General features: G+C 37.1%; 1 protein-coding gene across 2 annotated transcripts; it reads left to right on the top strand.

Moving 5' to 3' along the window:
• The first annotated feature begins 1,567 nt into the window (after window positions 1-1,567).
• On the top strand, window positions 1,568-6,866 carry LOC103705527 (uncharacterized protein At3g49055). 2 transcript variants are annotated; one of them, XM_026804047.2, is made up of 5 exons: window positions 1,568-2,640; window positions 4,506-4,612; window positions 5,398-5,509; window positions 5,587-5,703; window positions 6,214-6,866. In XM_026804047.2, exons 1-5 carry the CDS (start codon window positions 1,738-1,740, stop codon window positions 6,583-6,585), a joined length of 1,611 nt encoding a protein of 536 aa, XP_026659848.2. In that variant the 5' UTR covers window positions 1,568-1,737; the 3' UTR covers window positions 6,586-6,866. The 2 variants fall into 2 exon arrangements, with proteins under 2 accessions (XP_026659848.2, XP_008787489.2); XM_008789267.4 differs by having other exon boundaries at window positions 1,569-2,640; window positions 4,536-4,612.
• Window positions 6,867-19,997: the final 13,131 nt, after the last annotated feature.

Raw genomic sequence — 19,997 nt, 5'->3', positions numbered from 1 at the left:
CTTCAAATTAAAGCATAAATGCCTAGCCTGCCAAGACTAGTGTTGTTGGAGATGAGCATAAATTTTGCAGGAAATTCATCGTCAGTCAGATGTTTATCAGGGATTAAAAGAGGAAATAGGCAATAATCTAAATACTTGCAAGGAACATGTCAACAACTTTGGGAAAATAAATTTAACTGTCATCTGCAAATTGTGAATTTCTCTAAAATTTGATCTCCTCCCCTTCAGTTCATAAGAAAGTTAAGATGTGAGATGAGTGCAAACTTGGTACTGCTCTTGCATGACACCAGTGCGAACCTTGTAGAAAATGCCAGCTCTTTTGTTGCTTTGCCATGCAACTTTGTTATTTTTATTCCTAGCTTATTTTTTCAAAGGGAGGACATTACAAACCCATTATCAACTAGATTAGTAATATTAAGGCTAACTTGATAAATGGTTTTTAGATAATCTCATCAAGCAGTACGCAAACATGAGAAGAAATAAAGATGCATTAATTTCATCAATGCCACAAATATCATGATTAGCACAATAATACTACTACGGCCTTCTAAATTGATTCATTTGTACTATCATTGGATGTAATTATAAGTATTATAAATAGTTTTTGAAGAAAAATGCTCATGAAAAAGAGAAACGATACAAAATACCATAAGCAATTTTCAGTCAGACAATAAGATAATTAGATACATAAAAAGATTTATGTTGTCAGGTCCTCAATGCGATTTATAGTAATGATCAAGTATTTGTAACAAAAACAAACAAGACATGCCTAGAGCACATAAGAGATCGAACCCATAGAAAGTAAACGATAGAATTCCATTTATAAAAGAGTAAATGATTGAATAATCTTGTTATCTTCTACAATCGATTATTGCCATCTTGTATTTTCAACTTTTGAGTGGCAAGACTGGTGTTGGAGCTGATCCCAAGAGGCACATCCTTGAAGCTCAACTCAGAGTATGATCCCAGCTTATCCCATGCAAACAAATTTTAAAGAAATGTTAGCCTATGAAATCATTTTGACGATCAATAACAAAAAAAAAAAAAATGAATCTAATGAAGAAGATGCCTTCCGAAAAAATGAAGGGGATTGCATGTGGATGATATGAGATGCTTTATAAGATTTACTCGAGGAAGATAATCTTGTATCATGATTTTTACCGGATTTAGTGAAATAAATTTCAATTTTATGTTTGAAAAACACCAATTTTTTGTAAAAAAAAAAACAAATCCTCAAACCCTAAAATGCACACCCCACTTCATAATCCAATTGTGGGATGGTCCATGCTTCAGCTTAAGTTTTTTTTTTTTTTTTTTTTGCGAAAAGTTTGAGCAAAATTCTGAACATGCCTAATCGAATGACTAGGCGAAGAGAGTATAAAAAGGCCAACATTTGTGGGCCTCCATCAAATCCCAAGCCCAATTTTTATATAAATTTGTTCTGAACTTTTGATCAGTGCCATTCAAAGCTTTAAATACGATTAGCTTATATCTGACTAATCAAATTATAAGCTCCTCCCTCGGGAGACGGGGGCTCACCAGATGAACGGTTGTAAATACTTCCATCCCAAGTTCAAACCTAACGGCCCCGCTCCATCCCAACGTCTCTTCCCTCCTCCCCCTTCCTCTTTGACTGGTAGCTAGGGTTTACTCTTCCCCGAATTCTAAGGTTTTCTCCTCCCCCGTGTAAATGGCGACCCAAAACCCTAGATATATCTCGGTTGGATTCTTGATGACATGGAAGGTCCGTCCGATGATCGAGACCCCGAGCTTTCCTCGATCGAGAACCCTATTCTTCCCAATGGCGACGCTCGCCCGGGCGATGCCCTCCTGTCCGAGCTCGAATCCCTTCGAAATTCGTACAATGAGCTCCAGCCTAGATGCATGGCCTTGGAGGAAACGCAAGCAGATCTCCGTGCCCGTAACTTTGATCTCTCTCAGGCTCTGGAGGAGGTATCGGGGGAGAGGGACTCGTTCCGAATCAAGCTCCTCGAGGCGGAGGACTCGGCAAAGGAGCAGGAGGAGGCGAATTTGAGGGAAAGATTGGAACTTGGTTGCGCAATTGAGGTGTCTAGGGCTAGGGTTTCCGAGTTGCTTGAGGAAAGGAGCAAGAGAGATGGAGCCTTGTCTGGAATTCTTGATTCTATCCTGATGGCAAAAGAGTGCTTGAAGAGGATTGGTGAGAGGATATGCGAGAAGAAATTGGAGGAAAGTCCGGAGGAGAAATCCAATTTGGAGGATGCACTGGAGGTTTCAATGTTGGAAACCAAGTCGATGCTTAAGCTTGGAACGACAGTGGAGTCTAAGTTTTTGGAATATGAAGAGAAAATAAGAAAGGAGAAGAAGGACTTGGGGAACAGCATTGTGAGTTTGACAGAGGAGAATAGGGATATCGGCAACCTGCTGAGGATAGCTTTAATGGAGAAGGAGGCAGTGGAAAAGAGCCTTAATAAGCTGAGGGGAAGTGCAGAACAGAAGAAGGGTGTAATCCTGCAGATAGCTGAGAAGGGACTGCAGAAAGTTGGGTTTGGGTTCATGATGGGGGGGACAGGCGGGGACTCGCAAACAGATCAGATAACTAGTTCTAATGCAAGCATGAAATCTGATGGTAGTGAATGTGATGAAGAGGTCATCAGTCTGGTAATTGAATCTGCTTCCTCCTGATGATTATTTTTTTAATAGGGTTAATTTTAAGCATGAAGCTTAATTATGATATAAAAGCTCTAATAAGATTATATAGTGTAATCATGATTGAATCTGTTAGCATCTGAAGTGCTAGAAGGCTTCATTTCCCCTTCTTCTGCTTGCTGATGTTATCTTTGTTTGCATCAAAATAGAATTATTGAAAACTGTTTTGAAGGATGGTGTCTTATTGAGCCCAAATCTGCATTTCTGTTGACTATACTGGAATTCTCCCAATTTTATCTTTGTAAATTTTGGATAGATAATATGTGGTATAATTAGTGAATAGGAATTTTAGAACTTAGTTCATTATATGATATCAAAACACCTTTTCTATTACCAATGATTACCAAATTTTAAAGATTAATTAAAAATATACCCAATCTTGAAGTGTTACAAATCAAGCACTTATAGATGGCATCTTATATTATCTCATAAATTTTTAGCATTAATTCGTTTTGGCAAATTTCATAAAACTTAGCCTGTTCTTGAGTAGCATATTTTTAGTAATGCAAGCAAGCAGAGAATGAACGGGCTTCTTAAGCTACTATAAGCAAATCTTTAAAGCAAGCTGAGGACATACTGTTAAAAGTTGATTGACCAGAATATTATTAGTCATAATTGCATATTGGGAAGTATGGATGGGCCCTTATGGAAGGTTGCATTTTCAGAACTTCATCGAAATAGGGTTATTCCAATATTTATTTTTTGGGAAACTATTATAAATTACACATTGGTGGAAGGGGAGGGGTAACGTTTTTTTCACTTGAAATCTACTCCTTTGTTGTTTTCTGGTCTTTCCTCGAACTACTGGAATTTGTCTCTGCTTGTGTCAGTTGAACTTGCCTTCATAGCTTATGGTTGTTAGTGTGTATAGTTCTAGATTGAAGAAGTGGAAGGCAGTGGCAGTCTGCATAAATATGACTATACTTAAATATCATCACAAAAGGATACAAATCGGTTATTTTTCAATTTTTCCTTGATCAATCTAACTATGACGCAACATATTGGGCATTCGTAACATATGTAACATGCAGTCCAAGTATGGATAACACATTAACTTCTTTTCTAAGACTTAAACTCCAACTGTAATGAAACTTCACTACATTATTCAAGATATCTGGTGTAATATTAATTATGTATTTACTTCTAAAGTGACATTTTTTATATGTATCCCATAGCCTTTCGAAGTCATACCTGCATAGTCTGAAATTGGAGTCTGATTGATTAGAATCGACTATCTAATTTTCCTCTTCATGAAGACTATCTCGAGCATTCACTACAATCGATCAAATAAGCCACATTTGTTCACTATTGCTTTATTCTTTATCAGTACAAATCCTAAGGTTCACTTGTTGCACATGTCTCTACTTTTTGTTAACCTTAACACCCTCATTTTCTGGGGTTTATTTGCATTAGCCATCTTTATTGATCGACCTTCATCCATATGTTGCAGCTGGTTTTGCTATTCTCCTTGTAATAAACCTTGAGCATACTTTGGCCTTAAAACAAAAATATCTTATTGTGCTGGAGAAACTAGATGTTATGTCTCAAATACCTTCAAGCTGAACTATCAGTCAGGAATAATGTATTTTCAGGCACAAAGATATTTCTGCCCTTGAAACTGACTACATGAAAAATTTTCCGTATGTTCTATTTGTGTATTGAAATATTAATTTCCACAAGATCAAAGATAGGCACAAAACATTAAAATCATGCTGCCTGCTAGAAATTTCCTGATCCTTTATGAAGAACAATTAACTTTCTCTTCATATCATGGTTTGTCACTATGAATTGACTTTATGTTGTGGGATAACCATCAGATTTGTTGCTTCTGGATTTTTTCTGATCAGACGTCAACCGTGGAAACTATAATGAAGAATCTACGGCGTGAGATAACTGAATTAAGACGAACTTTGGATGAGTCCAGGTACTTTGTTCATGCAGCAGCTTTGGATCTTATAGTTGGTTATTGCCATCCATGTGTTTTTCTAAGTGTTACCATATATTCTTGGCATCAATTTGTATTGATTTACAAACGCATGGCAGAGAAAGCTTGAATATGATTATGTTGATCTCCATGTGAATAAGAAGTATACATTGAATCAAAGGGAATGAAAATACCATTAACAGCTTACCAATATCGATATGTTGAGCTGCATCTTTTCATGCATAGCCTAGAAGCGCACTCATCTACAATAGAAACCAAAACATTCTACAAAGCTGTCAACTGATGAAATCATATAAGCGAAACTAACTCTAGAATGTATTTTAGTGAAATCCCTGTGATGATGGTGTATTGTAGCCTATACTTTATTCAAAAGACTTCTCTCACTAGAAGTTGTTTCTTGCACTGACGGGCATCCTAACTCCTTTCATTTATTTTTTTTCTCCAATGTGTTTATCCTTTAGTACAACCAACTCCATATAGCTAGGACATGGTGCAATATGTATTCTTATGATTCCCTACTTTTCAGGACCAAATTTTTTGAAGTAATCATTTTTAATAATCTTGTCCGTAAATCTTAGCATGATTTCCAATATTATTCTACTATAATTACTATGTACTTGGTGCTGCTAATTATGTATTCCTTGAATTTGCACACAACCAGCAAGTTACATGTGCATACATTCCAGTGTTTACTTCTTCTAAAAAAAATTCTCTTTTCTTCTTAGTGTTTTGCTACTCATGTCTTTTTATCTATGCATTACCAGGTCAGATAACGAGCATTTGCAGACTCTTGTTGATAAACAAGCTCAGAACTTAACAGAGAGTCAACTATACATTAAAGATCTGGAAGAAAGAGTGAATATGCTGGCACACAGTGTAATCACACACTTCATCTATATATGTCATTTTTTTAGGTCAAACAGTATCTTACTTCTCTTCTTACCACCTACAAGGTTGAAGAGCTCATGACAGAGATAAAAGAAGCAGGGGAAGAGGTTGCAAGATGGAGGGAGGCATGTGAATTGGAGGTAGAAGCTGGAAAAGCTGCAATTGAAGAACGTGAGAAGGAGGTGACAATCTGGATACCCTGCTTTGCTTGGTCATGTAATTTTCACATTGGGCTTGGTCTAGAACTGTTTATTCCCTCAAAGCTACTTGACATTGTGAATTAGACTCAATTCATTTCTTGAGACAGTCTCATTAAATTTCAGCCGTTAAAGCATTCGTTTTATAGATCTTGATAAAAATTTATTCAAAATTTTATCTTTATACTACATGAAATACAGAAATAATATTTATAGCAAGTTATACCTCCTAATCAAAAAGTTTCTTCTGAGGTCTCAATACTTTTTCATATCTTAGTTATTGTCATAGTACTTAATGAATACTTATTGACACCATATATTAAGAATAAGCTATGCAGTCTTGTCTCCTTGCGTAGGATTATAGTTGTAAAGAAAGAACTAAGATCAAGGTAGTAGCCATTATTTCCAAAAAATGGACATATCTATGGTCAAGTAAATGGATTGTTACCTTGACCCAATTTTGATCATAGAATTTAAATTGTTTTCTTTTCATAGGTTCATTTGCTCAGGGAAGAGCTCGAGAGGACAAAGGCAGAGTTGAATGCTGCAAATAACAAGCTGAAGCTGAAGGAAAAGCTAGCAGCCACTGCAATGGCTGCTCAGGCTGCTGCAGAAGTCACCCTCAGGCTGGCAGACAGCAGATCTGCTGGTTTCAGGGAACGAATTGAGGAGTTGACAAGACAGTTAGAGGAAGAAGCTGATCGTGGCAGAAGGGAGAGAAGTGGTAGCCGCAGGAGAGTGAGGCATATCTGCTGGCCATGGCCGGCCTTCAGAGTAGCACCTTCTGCTCGTGCTGCTTCCCAAGGCAGGGTAAGGAGCAGGAGAATGCTGCCTGAAATGGAGGCTTTGTTGCATTTCAGAATTTAGGAATTCTGTGCAATCAAGCTTTTATGTCTTTCTCGGAGATTCCTGCTACAAGCAATACATAGGCTTGGCAGGAATTTGAATCCTAAGTCATTAATTTATATTTTACGCTGTGCTGTTCATCGTGTGGTGTCTGTTGTAAGTACGGGTTCTGTGGCTATGCTAGACCGAGGTGCCTACAATATTTTGGTTATTAGTCGAAGAAATTTTACCACATATACAGGATCAGTTTGTCTAAAAGGTTGTATACCGGACTTTGAATGCAAGCTGACCAAGTTCATACACATTTTATAATTTTTTGTGGAATGTTGGCTGTTGAATAAACCATAATTATATCCAAATTGCCTTCTGTTATCCATAATCTTCGAGAAATAATCATCTTTCTTTTCCATGGACATAACCATTACAAAGAAACTGTGGTTATGGATAAGAGGCATTAGAACAGTTGCCCCTATTTTTGCGCCATCTACAGGTATGGTCATGCTTATATTTAAAGTGGTTTGGTGTGTACTGGTATGACTAATGACTATGCATAATTGGCCATATGGGGTCACACTGAATTGTTTATACTTCCATATCGCATTCACATAGGATTATCTCATTATTGATAATGACTTTCTCCTGTAAAGATAGGATGTAGGGCGATTTTTCAAGCCTTAATGGTGGAGTCTGCAATTTTTTGTCGGAAGTCAAAAGTGAATCTGTGGATGCTACTCTGCTGAAATATCTTCTTATGCCTGTACAGTTTAAAATGTTAGAAAGAAAAATCTGCGGGTAAATATTGATGTAAGTTTATATTAATATTTTGCCTAAAGATTTTTAGAATGTTTGGTTCCATTCATGTGTTTTTTTTTTTTTTTTTGGTGAAATTCATGTCATATTCATAAGAATCTTTTAACCTTCTGCTAATTCTGCCAATGCCAGTTCCGTTGCATGCATGATGCATTTTCAACATCTCCAACTTCAAAGATAGAAGCAGAAAATTTGACAGCATGACTACTTACTGATAATGGATGTCTCTAAGCACACTCATTTGGAAAGAAATTTCTTTCCTTATGCAGGTAGTTTAATGGTCTATTAATTGTATCTGAAGAAATTTCTCATTTCATTCTGCATCTTTCATTTTCTCAGTGGTTTTGTACTTCAAAACTGAAATTCATCCATTTTGGGTCCTAGTCCTTCGACATCGTTTCTAGATGCTGATTTCTTCCACAATGTCATGTTTAAAGTTAGAAGTGCATGCGGTGGCAATTTGGTTGGAAGAAGACATTTGTATATGTTTTTATTTTGTTTGATAAAAATTAGCAGTACAGAGCAATTGTGTATGGTAATCATTGAATCAGATGAGAATGATGGAGGCTTTTCCTTCTTGCCCATGGAGAGGGAAACAGGTACTGTAGGTAGATATAAGGGGCAAGATTAAAGCAGACTGAAATTTGAAAGACATCCAACACTTTTCCTATCAGATATACCTTAAGGTCAAAAGCATATAATTCAGAATGTGTTAATATGTTTATTGACTCATAATAATAAACATGTCCAATAGTTAAAGATTTAATTATTGGAGATACCAAACATTTCCGTTAGTTGTAAATTTAGGCTATGCATTTATTTTTGGGAAGACACAAACATTATTATCTACCCTTGGCAATCTATTTAGATTGAATACAATTTAGTTGGGAACTTTTTTCTCCAGGGTCTGAACCCCAAAATGGTAAAAGATATGGATTCTTGTTCCTTATGTTACTAGAATAACTCTTCACAATTGTACAAGAATGGAAGTGTGGAGCTAATATCTTAATTAATCTATCTAATAAAAGGACCATGGTACAAGAATGGGGAAACAGTCTATCTTTGATTTTTTCCCCTCCAACTTCTTTTATTGTTTATCAATACACAACTGAATCCGAAACCTCAAGAATTTAGGTGCTCTGTCAGAGTTTAGGTAACATGGGCCTGAATTTTATTTTTTCTGCTTGCTTAAACTAAATTAAAAGGATCCCACTTACAGTTGATGCTCCAAGTTTGTTATAATGCTAAAACCATTTAGCAGGAAGTAAGCTACATGTCAGGCTTTTGAGCATGATGAGAAAGGGTGGCTTAATATTTAATTTGTCTTCTTTGTTCATGAATATAAGATTTGGCAAGCAGATATACGTTTGCATGTTGGTATTGTGATGAGGAAAAAGAGGAAAAGTGCAACCTTTTAGTCTTACAAAAAAGACTGAAGGCAAGTGAGAAGATGAGAAGGCAGGCAAGAATGATTTAGGGAAATAAGCATCTAATTCCAAGGGAACTGCTTTGATTTATTTTCATTGCTCAAATGGCTTATTTTGGACTTGTCTCAGATTAAAGTTTTGAGGCCACATTACCATAAATCATAAAATGTGTATCTTATTTATGTAAAACTATATATAGTTGGGCATAATCATTTGCATATGGAAGTTCACCATGTTCATTCTTCATGCCTATTTCATGTCTTTTACATGTCACATTAATCTTTGATTGTTTCCACTGGCAAGGATTAACCTTGGGTCTACTATTTATCTTTTGTGCTGCATCAACTTCAATCTGATAGATTATGATATCATTCACAATACTGACATAGTCAATAAATTAGAGAGATATTGAACCAAAATACATTTTTGGACACATTTTGTATTAGCTAAGTGTGGTAACTAGTTACAACTCTCACATACTTTAGCTTGCCTTCTCTTATATGATAAAAAGTCGCACACATGGTGGAAAATGTTCTGTACACATATGTGCTCACATGCAACTGTTCTTTGGCCCAACAGTCTAACTAGAAAGAGGTTAAGCCAATAAGACTTAGGTCCACCAATTGCACCTCTTTCCTTAGTGCTTGTGCTAGGAACAGGTTCGGACTTTGAATAAGAAAGGTGGCTGCACTTACCATTATTCTCAAAAATAAATTAGGAGAGATTGTGTCATTTGAACAGTCCTAGCCGTTAGATGACTGGAACTGCTCTTGATCTAATTGGAGCTCTACAATGAAAATTTTTAGGAGCAAGACCATCACAGTAATTAGGAATGTGACAACCAATTCATGGAGAGTTGTTTTCTCTTCGTGTCTATACCTTTTAAGAAAATAACAGGTTTGAGACTTGTTTGCAGCATTAGTTGGCACACTTTCCCTTCCTGTCTTCTATGTATCTTGCATCATATAACCTTGAGAACTTCTACAATATTTGTGGCCATTAGCCAAATTATGCTAGAAGGCTCAAATAAAACGACAACTAGCTTTCCTGGCCATCAAACTAGCTCAGTCAGCCATTTAAACTTGACATATAGACTTGGTTATGCGTATGATATGTGATTTTGCAAGAAGAAAATCTTAGACATTAGAAGGATCTAAAACTTGCATCTGATACTCATGGCTGACTCCATGCAACATAGCTTATCTTGCAAATCAGTCATTTAATAAGTTGTTGGTCATATGTAAATTGGGAGTGGCTTGCAATTCTCCTATTTCATCAGTGGCATGTTCCCTGCACATGGTTGTCATACTAGTTATTACTGTCATAATAGTCTTCCACTGCCCTTTTCATGTGATTTGATGGGCAAAACCTTCGCTTTTATGCTGGCAATGACTGACAGGAACCTTTAGCAAAGCCTCTCAATTGTAAAAAGTGGAGGTCTGTATCCAAACAGAGATCCTTGTGCTAAAAGCTATCTGCCCAACCAACTGGCCATATCACTGAGTGGTCCTGAAAGCCACAAGGCTTTGGAGGGCATGGTAGTTAGGACTCTTTCTTCCCATCACATAAAGCTAATGTGAGTTCCCTTCGACTTCTATCATTTCATTCTATAAAGGGCGAGGCATGTGACTAGCAACCTATCTTTAGAGCTTTGCCATGCAATAGGTGAGATTGTTATGGAAAAACTTTTCAAATAAACATTTGAAAAAGAAAACAGAGTTTATGGGGTACATAAGTAAATCTATATCACCAACATCCTAACCTCTAGTGCATGTGGAACAAATCTGTGGGTGGATTTAGACAACCACATAATGAACTGCACAGAGATTTGACTAATTATTCGTAGCATCTAGCTGGATTTTTTTATAAATCAGAGAAACCCTTGACAAGATACTGCTTACTTATTCTGTTATGATGGGGCTCAGTGAGGTTTGAGTTAGAGTTTTGTGATCACAATTTGGTAAGTAGTTACTTTTCCAAAGCATAGTCATTATTGAAACAGCATTCTTTGAATAATTAAAACGATGCATGTTACTTGCATTACTTTTAGTTAATTTCCTTGAATTACTTTAGAATAATTGAAGTATGCACTAGTTGTCCATTGGCGATCAGAGTTGAAATAACTACTCGAAATTCGTTCAATGAATACAGAAAAAATCACTACGTATTTGATACTGTTTGTTTACTATGTATTTGGTATCTCTATTGCTGCTGCTGTTTCCGCATGCATTTATTTGTATGCATAGCATGTGGGCAATTTTCACCGTTTCCTATAAAACATCACTTTTGTCATTCCATCTCATTTCTTGAGGCTATTGGTATTTGGGCAGTAACCATCACCTTTGGTGATCTTACCCCTGTAAGTCATCACTAATACTGTGCTTGTTACTATTCTTACAGCGCTAACCAATGGTATCATAAAGTTAGGACAAGGGTCTATGTGCTACTAATTTATTTGCTGCAAATCAAGAGTTTTGACCGTGGAACTGATCATTTTTTGTCTGCATCGGTGAAGAACTCGTATATATGTATCATTGTCATGCATCATTTCCCCCTATAATCTGAAATTGCCTGTTTGATCTTAAGAAGCACTGATGGTTTGTCCAATTCCATAAAACAAGTGGGTAGGTATTGTAATCCAAAATATCCTATTCCCTTTTTGATAATGAACTTATTGTTTAGCATGATCATAACCATCTGATAAAGTGTGACAGCTCAAATATGCAGCAAAAGCGATAAGAGGGCCACTGGATTATACAAATTTGGTTCGAACTGGGCCCAGAGCACCTTCCACTGTCTCGTAATGGGAGGGGATTCCACTCCCAAGTTCCAGAAAAAGTGTTTCCTTTTGTCAAGCCTGGTACATAAAGGAGGGTGCAATGATCTAAGAGGGTTGGTTGCTTGGCTGCAGAGATGATGCCCATGTGAAAGAGTGATAAAGATGCGTGTCTCCCACGGCTGCTGCTCTCCTTTTCATTCCTTTGTGGTGGAAGCCTGAGGGGCAAGTTTAACGGTACAGGAAAAGGAAAAGCTGACACTGCCGGTTGGCCTTCAAAAAGCTTGGGAATAAAGAGGGCAGATGGATTTGATTGTGTATCAGACACAGCATGGGCTGCAGGAGGTTGGTGATGGTAGGAGAATGGACTGCTTGCATTAACAGTGATCAGCACATGAGAGGAAGATGGACCGCTGATCTTCTCTAAAAGTTTTTAATATATATATATATAATTTATGTAAATCAATGAATGCATTTTTTATGCACCTTTTTTATTTACATTTGTCGAAATAAGGAAGTATGATTTGAACTAAGATGTATTTATCCAAACGAATAAACAAACAACTACTGAGCACAAAGGATGATATGTCCTTTGACAATTGGGTGATCTTATTTATGACGCTGAAGACCGCAAGAAGCTCGATGATTATTATAGTTATAGATGAAATCTTCTATTAAACTCTGTCAATTGAGGAAGTCTGGATAACATAGATGGATAGAGTTGAATTTCAGAATTCATGGGTCATGTTCTGTTCAGCAAATTGTCACCATTCTATGCTTTGTATTCACTTGGTTCCTGGTGACTGATCAGGTACATGGACAATAGGTATCAAGGGAAATTCGTGTGCTTATTTATACAGGATATGATCTTGTTGAGTTTAAGTGAAGCTGGGGAGTACAAACTAGATGTGGTTTATTTATCTTTTAGTTACTCTTTTCCTTTCCACCTAAAGAGAGGTCATCAGAGAAGGAATTGGATGATGCAAACATTTATTCTTCCTGATGATTGTCCATCTTTAGACATCAGCCTTCTTAGCATTTGCCTCATTTACTATATATCAGTATATTAACCCACATGCCCCTGAGTTGTTGTAATGATTCCTTTGAATATGATCTCTTCCTTGTGAATATTGGAAACCTCCATGTTCTAAGAATAGCAAGTAGTAGGCTTAAACTTAACATTGTGCATAGGTGATTTTCACCTTATACGTATGCCTGAACATAAAATTATAAACTTTTGCTATTTTCTACATGATATCATACATTGCAGCGACCCTTCTATTTAGATATAACTGTCTTTGAATGTTTTCTCTCTCGATGAACCACCGACCAAATCTTCCACCTTCTATTAATCACATCATTTCTCTTCATCTCCGTGGATCATAACTGCAAGCAAACAAGAAATACATCAGAATTGATTGCATATTCACAGCATATACTATAATACGCTTCTTGTACTTATCAATAAAAATCTACTATATCTTAAATTCCAGGGATGAAGACAAGGATAAGCCCTCACTGGTGTAATCATTTTAATCTAATTGACAACTTAGTTTTCAATTAGAATATACCACTGATGGGGTCAACAAGCAGTTTTGGCCCCTCAAAAGCAGTGATCATCAACTTGTTGTAATCCTCTGTAGGGATAGCACCAACAACTCATTTAAGACACTAACCCCACGAAACTTTGGCTACCATTAAAAATGCAAAGAGCATGCACTGTAAAGTGCAAGAGAACAATATTTATTGGAAAATCACATTCTATTACTTGGTGAAAGAAGATTAATAAAACCGGCTCCAAATACTTGAACAATGATTGGTTTTTTGAGGATTAGGTCTTAATCACATTATGACGAGTCATCTCCAAGGATGACTCATGACCTTCTTATTTGCTTTATCTCTTTCTGATAATTTACAGATAATGGGTACATTATGATGCCTCTAATTGTGACGAGTCATCTACTTGTGAGATGGGTGCAATCCTCGTACAAAAATCTTATATCACTATATAACTTTGCCATTTAGGATATTATCAGATACGATAATGAATTGGCAATCACAATGATACATTCAAGTAAAATATCGCCAGTGTAAATTATGAAGATCTATGCTTTCTGCTTCTCATAATATCCAACGTTGTCCCATCTTTTTTAATATAAATCTAGTGAGCAACCACCTCTTCGGAAATTAAAAAAAGCACCTTCCAAAAATTATGAATTATTCAAACTTTGCTGCACTTTAATAGATTTCTACTCAAATCTAGTCAAATCTAGATTGAATAATGAAGGTTTCACATCGATGATCTGAACCGTTAGATATGATCTACCACCTCTAAGTTGCTTATATACCAAAAGTCATATGATTTGGAGCGCTCTAGCCTATGCATCGAGAAATCAAAAATTTAGATAGTCTAAATAACATTAACTTATATTTATATTTTTGAACATTTCAAATCATATGATTTTTAGTATACATGTGTGTGTTTGTGTGTATATATATGTTGGCCGAGTCCCACCTTATATGAGGTGGGACCCAGCAATTTAAATAAAAAAAAAAGAAAAAAAAAGGAAACAAAAAGAGGGAAAAGAGGGGTTAGGGTTAATTATTCTATTAGAGGGTGGATGAGAAGAAAACAAAAGAGGGTAGCCGTCTTGGGAGAAGTGCTTGTGGAATCCATCTCAAGGAGGAGGTGAAGATCTTATTCAAGGCATTTCAAGAGGAAGAAGAACCTTGTGCAAACCTACACTCGGTGAGATTGTTCTCATTTTATTATTGGAGCCTAAACTCTTTTCATATAAACTCTTTGTTTGTGATCCAAGGAAGAGATCCTTGATGTATGTGATCCTCTAGCTTAGCCTAGAGAAGATACTTTGTAAGCCCATTATTGTTGATAGTGGAGGTTTGTGGTGGACTTAGGTCCGGTGGTTTTTTCCCTCATATTGGAGGGTTTTCCACCTAAAAATTCTTGTCTCTTTCTTGTGGTTTGTTTTTGGTGGTTCTTACATTGATTAATTATTGTGGTATTCTCATTCTACTCACACAAAGATAGGAAAGTTTTCATCTAGTAAAGAGGTCTTTCCTAACAAGTGGTATCAGAGCAAGGTTTTGTGCCTACAAGGTGTTTGATAAAATTCTTGTGTGACTCGAATGGAGGATTCTATGGGAGGCATGATTAAATTGACATCTTCCAACTATGCCATTTGGAAACCTAGGATGGAGGATATCCTTTATTGTAAGGATTTGTATGAACCTATCAATGGAGATGAGGCTAGGCCAAAAGAGAAGACTGACAAGGAATGGGAGATAATGAATAGAAAGACAGTTGCACAAATTAGACAATGGGTTGATCAGACTGTGTTTCATCATGTTGCTCAAGAAACCAATGCCTTCTCTTTGTGGAAGAAATTAGAGGCCATGTATGAGAGAAAGACTGCACAGAATAAAGCCTCTTTGATTAGGAGGCTTGTCAACTTGAAGTATAAAGATGGGAAAAGTATGACAGAACACTTGAATGACTTCCAAGGCTTGGTGAATCAGTTGACTACTATGAAGCTTGTCCTAGATGAGGAGTTGCAGGCTTTGTTACTTCTTAGTTCTTTGCCAGACAGTTGGGAGACTCTTGTGGTGTCTCTAAGCAATTCTGCACCTGACGGCAAGGTCACTTTGGATATGGTAAAGGATAGCATGCTAAATGAAGAGGTTAGAAGAAAGGAACAGGGAATATCTCCTGAAGCTGAGGCTCTTGTGACAGAAAGAAGAGGTAGAAGCAAAAGCAAGTATCCTTACAATAGAGATAAATCCCGGGGCAGGTCAAAGTCAAGGAAAGGCATAAAATGCTATCATTGTGGCAAACTAGGACACATGAAAAGAGAGTGCAGAGCATTGAAAAGAGAGCAGAACACAGAAAAAGGTGAAGCAAAGACAGAGGAAAAGGATGTTACAGCAGTTGCAGCTGATGCAGATGTCATTGTTGTTAGTGATGGTTGTGTCAACCTTGCATATGAAGATAGTAACTGGGTGATTGATTCTGGTGCTTCTTTTCATATCACTCCACATGGTGGTTTCTTCACATCCTATACTTCTGGTGATTTTGGTTGTGTTAGGATGGGAAATGATGGTTTATCCAAAATTGTTGGCATGGGGAGTGTATGTTTAGAGACCAATACAGGGTGCAAGTTGCTACTCAAAGATGTTAGACATGTTCCGGATATCCGCCTCAATTTAATCTCCACCGGCAAGCTTGATGATAAAGGTTATAGCAATCATTTTGGTGAAGGAAAATGGAAGCTCACAAAAGGCTCTTTGTTGATAGCAAGAGGAAAGAAAAATAATACTCTCTATATGATGCAAGCAAAACTAAAGAAAGGAGAGGTGAATACAATTGATGATGATTTCTCTACAAAGCTTTGGCACAAAAGGCTTGGGCACATGAGTGAGAAAGGACTTCAAATTCTAGCCAAGAAGGAGTTGCTACCAAATACCAAAGGTGTGTCTTTGAAAACTTGTGTTGATTGTTTAGCCGGAAAACAACATAGAGTTGCATTTCATAGAACACCTATATCTAGAAAAATTAACATTCTAGATTTGATACATAGTGATGTATGCATGATGGATAGTAGAACAAGGCACTTTATTTTGTTACCTTTATTGATGATCATTCTAGAAAGGTATGGGCTTTTGCTTTGAAATCCAAGGATCAAGTCTTGGATATATTTAAACACTTTCATGTCATGGTTGAAAGAGAGACAGGCAAGAAGCTAAAGTGCATCAGGGCAGATAATGGAGGTGAGTATAGAGGGCCATTTGAAAAATATTGCAAAGACTATGGCATTAAGCTCCAAAAGACAGTTCCTAAAACACCGCAAGAAAATGGAATTGCAGAGAGAATGAATAGAACAATTGTAGAGAGAATCAGATGTATGCTCTCTCATGCAAAGTTGCCAAAACCATTTTGGGGTGAAGCTATGAGGACTGCAGTGGATTTGATCAACCTTTCTCCATCGGCTCCTTTGGATGGTGATGTGCCAGAAAGAGTTTGGACAGGAAAAGATGTATCCTACAGTCATTTGAAGGTGTTTGGATGCAAGACATTTGTTCACATTCCAAAAGATGAAAGGTCTAAGCTTGATGGAAAATCTAAAGAATGTATTTTCTTAGGTTATGGCCATGAAGAATTTGGATACAGGTTGTGGGATCCAAAAGACAAAAAGGTGATCAGGAGTAGAGATGTTGTCTTCTTTGAAGATCAATTTATTGAAGACTTTGGAAAGCAAGAGAAGCCGAAGTATTTGAACAGTTCTCCAATTAATCTTGATCCAGTTCCTCCACCTATGGTACATGATGATGATAGAGGAGATGTGCAGGATGACAGTGAGCATAGTGATACAGGTGCTAGTGAGGATTCTACAGGTGATAATGGTCACAGTGAAGCTTCAGAACATGGTGAGCTATCAAGTCAGTCTGAAATGACAGAACTAGAGGTCAGAAGGTCTACTAGACAGCACAGAGCATCATCTAGATATCCTGCTTCAGAGTATGTTTTTCTTACAGATGAGGGGGAGCCAGAATGCATACAAGAAGTGCAGAATCATAAGGACAAAGATAAATGGTTTCAAGCTATGCAAGAAGAAATAAAATCCTTATATGAAAATCATACTTTTGATTTGGTAAAGCTTCCTAAGGGTAAGAGACCACTCAAGAACAAATGGGTATACAGATTAAAGGAGGATGAGAGCGGCTTAAAACCTAAGTACAAAGCAAGATTAGTTGTGAAGGGCTTTGGTCAGAAGAAAGGTATAGATTTTGATGAAATTTTTGCTCCGGTTGTGAAAATGTCATCTCTTCGGATTATATTGGGTTTGGCAGCTAGTATGGACCTTGAGATTGAACAACTTGATGTGAAGACAGCCTTCTTGCATGGAGACCTAGAGGAAGAAATTTATATGGAGCAACCTGAGGGGTTTAAAACTAAGGGCAAAGAACATCTTATTTGCAAGTTGAAGAAAAGCTTATATGGGCTTAAACAAGCACCAAGACAATGGTATAAAAGGTTCGATTCTTTCATGATGGGCCACGACTACAAGAGGACAAAATCCGATCATTGTGTCTATATGCAAAGGTTTAGTGATGGTAATTTTATCATTCTATTGCTTTATGTAGATGATATGTTGATTATTGGCCGTGATACTAACAAAATTGATAGGTTGAAGAAAGACTTAAGCAAGTCGTTTGCCATGAAAGATATGGGGCCCGTAAAGCAAATGCTTGGCATGAGAATTTCTCGTGATAGAAAGATCAAGAAGCTTTGGCTATCACAAGAAAAGTATATTGAAAGGATGCTCGAGCGGTTTAATATGGAAAAGGCTAAACCGATTTCCTCTCCACTTGCAAATCATTTCAAACTCACAAACAAGCAATGTCCTACAAATGAAAGGGAGAAAGAGGAGATGCAAAATGTACCCTATGCTTCAGCAGTAGGAAGTTTGATGTATGCCATGGTGTGTACAAGACCAGACATAGCATATGCAGTTGGTGTTGTGAGCAGATTTCTCTCGAATCCTGGCAAAGAACATTGGGCTGCAGTCAAATGGATACTTAGATACCTTAGAGGTACTTCCAAAGCTTGCTTATGCTTTGGAAATGGAAAAACTATGCTAGAAGGATTCACAGATGCAGATATGGCTGGTGATATTGATACTCGAAAGTCTACATCGGGATACATGATGACTTTTGCAGGGGGAGCTGTTTCATGGCAGTCCAAATTGCAGAAATGTGTTGCTTTGTCCACTACAGAGGCCGAATATATTGCGGTGACAGAGGCATGTAAGGAAATGTTGTGGATGAAAAGATTCCTCCAAGAATTGGGCTTGAAACAAGAAAAGTATACTCTCTTTTGTGATAATCAGAGTGCCATTCATCTTAGCAAGAATCCCAGCTTTCATTCAAGGTCGAAGCACATTGATGTGAGGTATCATTGGATTCGGGATGTGTTGGAAGAAAAGCTTTTGCATCTAGAGAAAATCCATACCGATGAGAATGGGTCGGATATGATGACTAAAATTTTGCTTAAGAAGAAGCATGATATTTGTATGCTTAAGGCAAGCTTGGTGGAGCCTCTCACATAAGATGGGAGGGGGAGAATTGTTGGCCGAGTCCCACCTTATATGAGGTGGGACCCAGCAATTTAAATAAAAAAAAAAGAAAAAAAAAGGAAACAAAAAGAGGGAAAAGAGGGGTTAGGGTTAATTATTCTATTAGAGGGTGGATGAGAAGAAAACAAAAGAGGGTAGCCGTCTTGGGAGAAGTGCTTGTGGAATCCATCTCAAGGAGGAGGTGAAGATCTTATTCAAGGCATTTCAAGAGGAAGAAGAACCTTGTGCAAACCTACACTCGGTGAGATTGTTCTCATTTTATTATTGGAGCCTAAACTCTTTTCATATAAACTCTTTGTTTGTGATCCAAGGAAGAGATCCTTGATGTATGTGATCCTCTAGCTTAGCCTAGAGAAGATACTTTGTAAGCCCATTATTGTTGATAGTGGAGGTTTGTGGTGGACTTAGGTCCGGTGGTTTTTTCCCTCATATTGGAGGGTTTTCCACCTAAAAATTCTTGTCTCTTTCTTGTGGTTTGTTTTTGGTGGTTCTTACATTGATTAATTATTGTGGTATTCTCATTCTACTCACACAAAGATAGGAAAGTTTTCATCTAGTAAAGAGGTCTTTCCTAACAATATATATGTGCATGTATGTATATATATATATATATAAATATATGTATATGTATATGTGCATAAGTATGCATGCATGTATGTTATGTGCATAGGAACACAACCATAGCATGCCCATGTCAAACATATAAAATATGAGGTTGGCTCGGTGATCCAGCAGTGCGCTGCTTGTGTCAAGGCATTCTTCACAGCTGGACGGTGACCATTATAATAATAGAGTCGGCCCCTGGAGATTGTAACATCTATTTTCCCGAAATACCCCGTCGCATGTGTGTACGTGTCAGCGCTGCCGGTTCGATCAGACCCCCAAATTGTGCACGGGCTCGAATCATCTATGATCGCTTCCACCTGCCGTCTCAAACTCTCAATCTTAGAAGAATACCACCAAAATCTTGTCTTGTGATTAAATAGAAAAAAAATTACATAATGCACACGCATCTTTAAAAGCCATCACATCTCCGTATGTATTTTTGAGAAGCTGTATCCACATATAAATAAGCTCGTATTTTGCTCATTAACTTCTTTTCTTTTTATTATGTAAGAAGGCACAAATCCATTCAGGAGTGCATAAGCTTCTAGAAAAAGAGATTTTTTATATAAACTAAGTAGTAAATAGTAACCTTTTTAGTAGCAAGAGTTTATATGAGTATCTTACTCTTTAAAAAAAACGATCATGAAGAAAAAAATATTTTTA

Source organism: Phoenix dactylifera, chromosome 17 (genome assembly GCF_009389715.1).
Source record: "Phoenix dactylifera cultivar Barhee BC4 chromosome 17, palm_55x_up_171113_PBpolish2nd_filt_p, whole genome shotgun sequence".
Lineage (NCBI taxonomy): Eukaryota > Viridiplantae > Streptophyta > Magnoliopsida > Arecales > Arecaceae > Phoenix > Phoenix dactylifera.
Note: the sequence above shows the minus strand (reverse complement) of the source record. Positions and strands in the feature narration are given on the sequence as shown.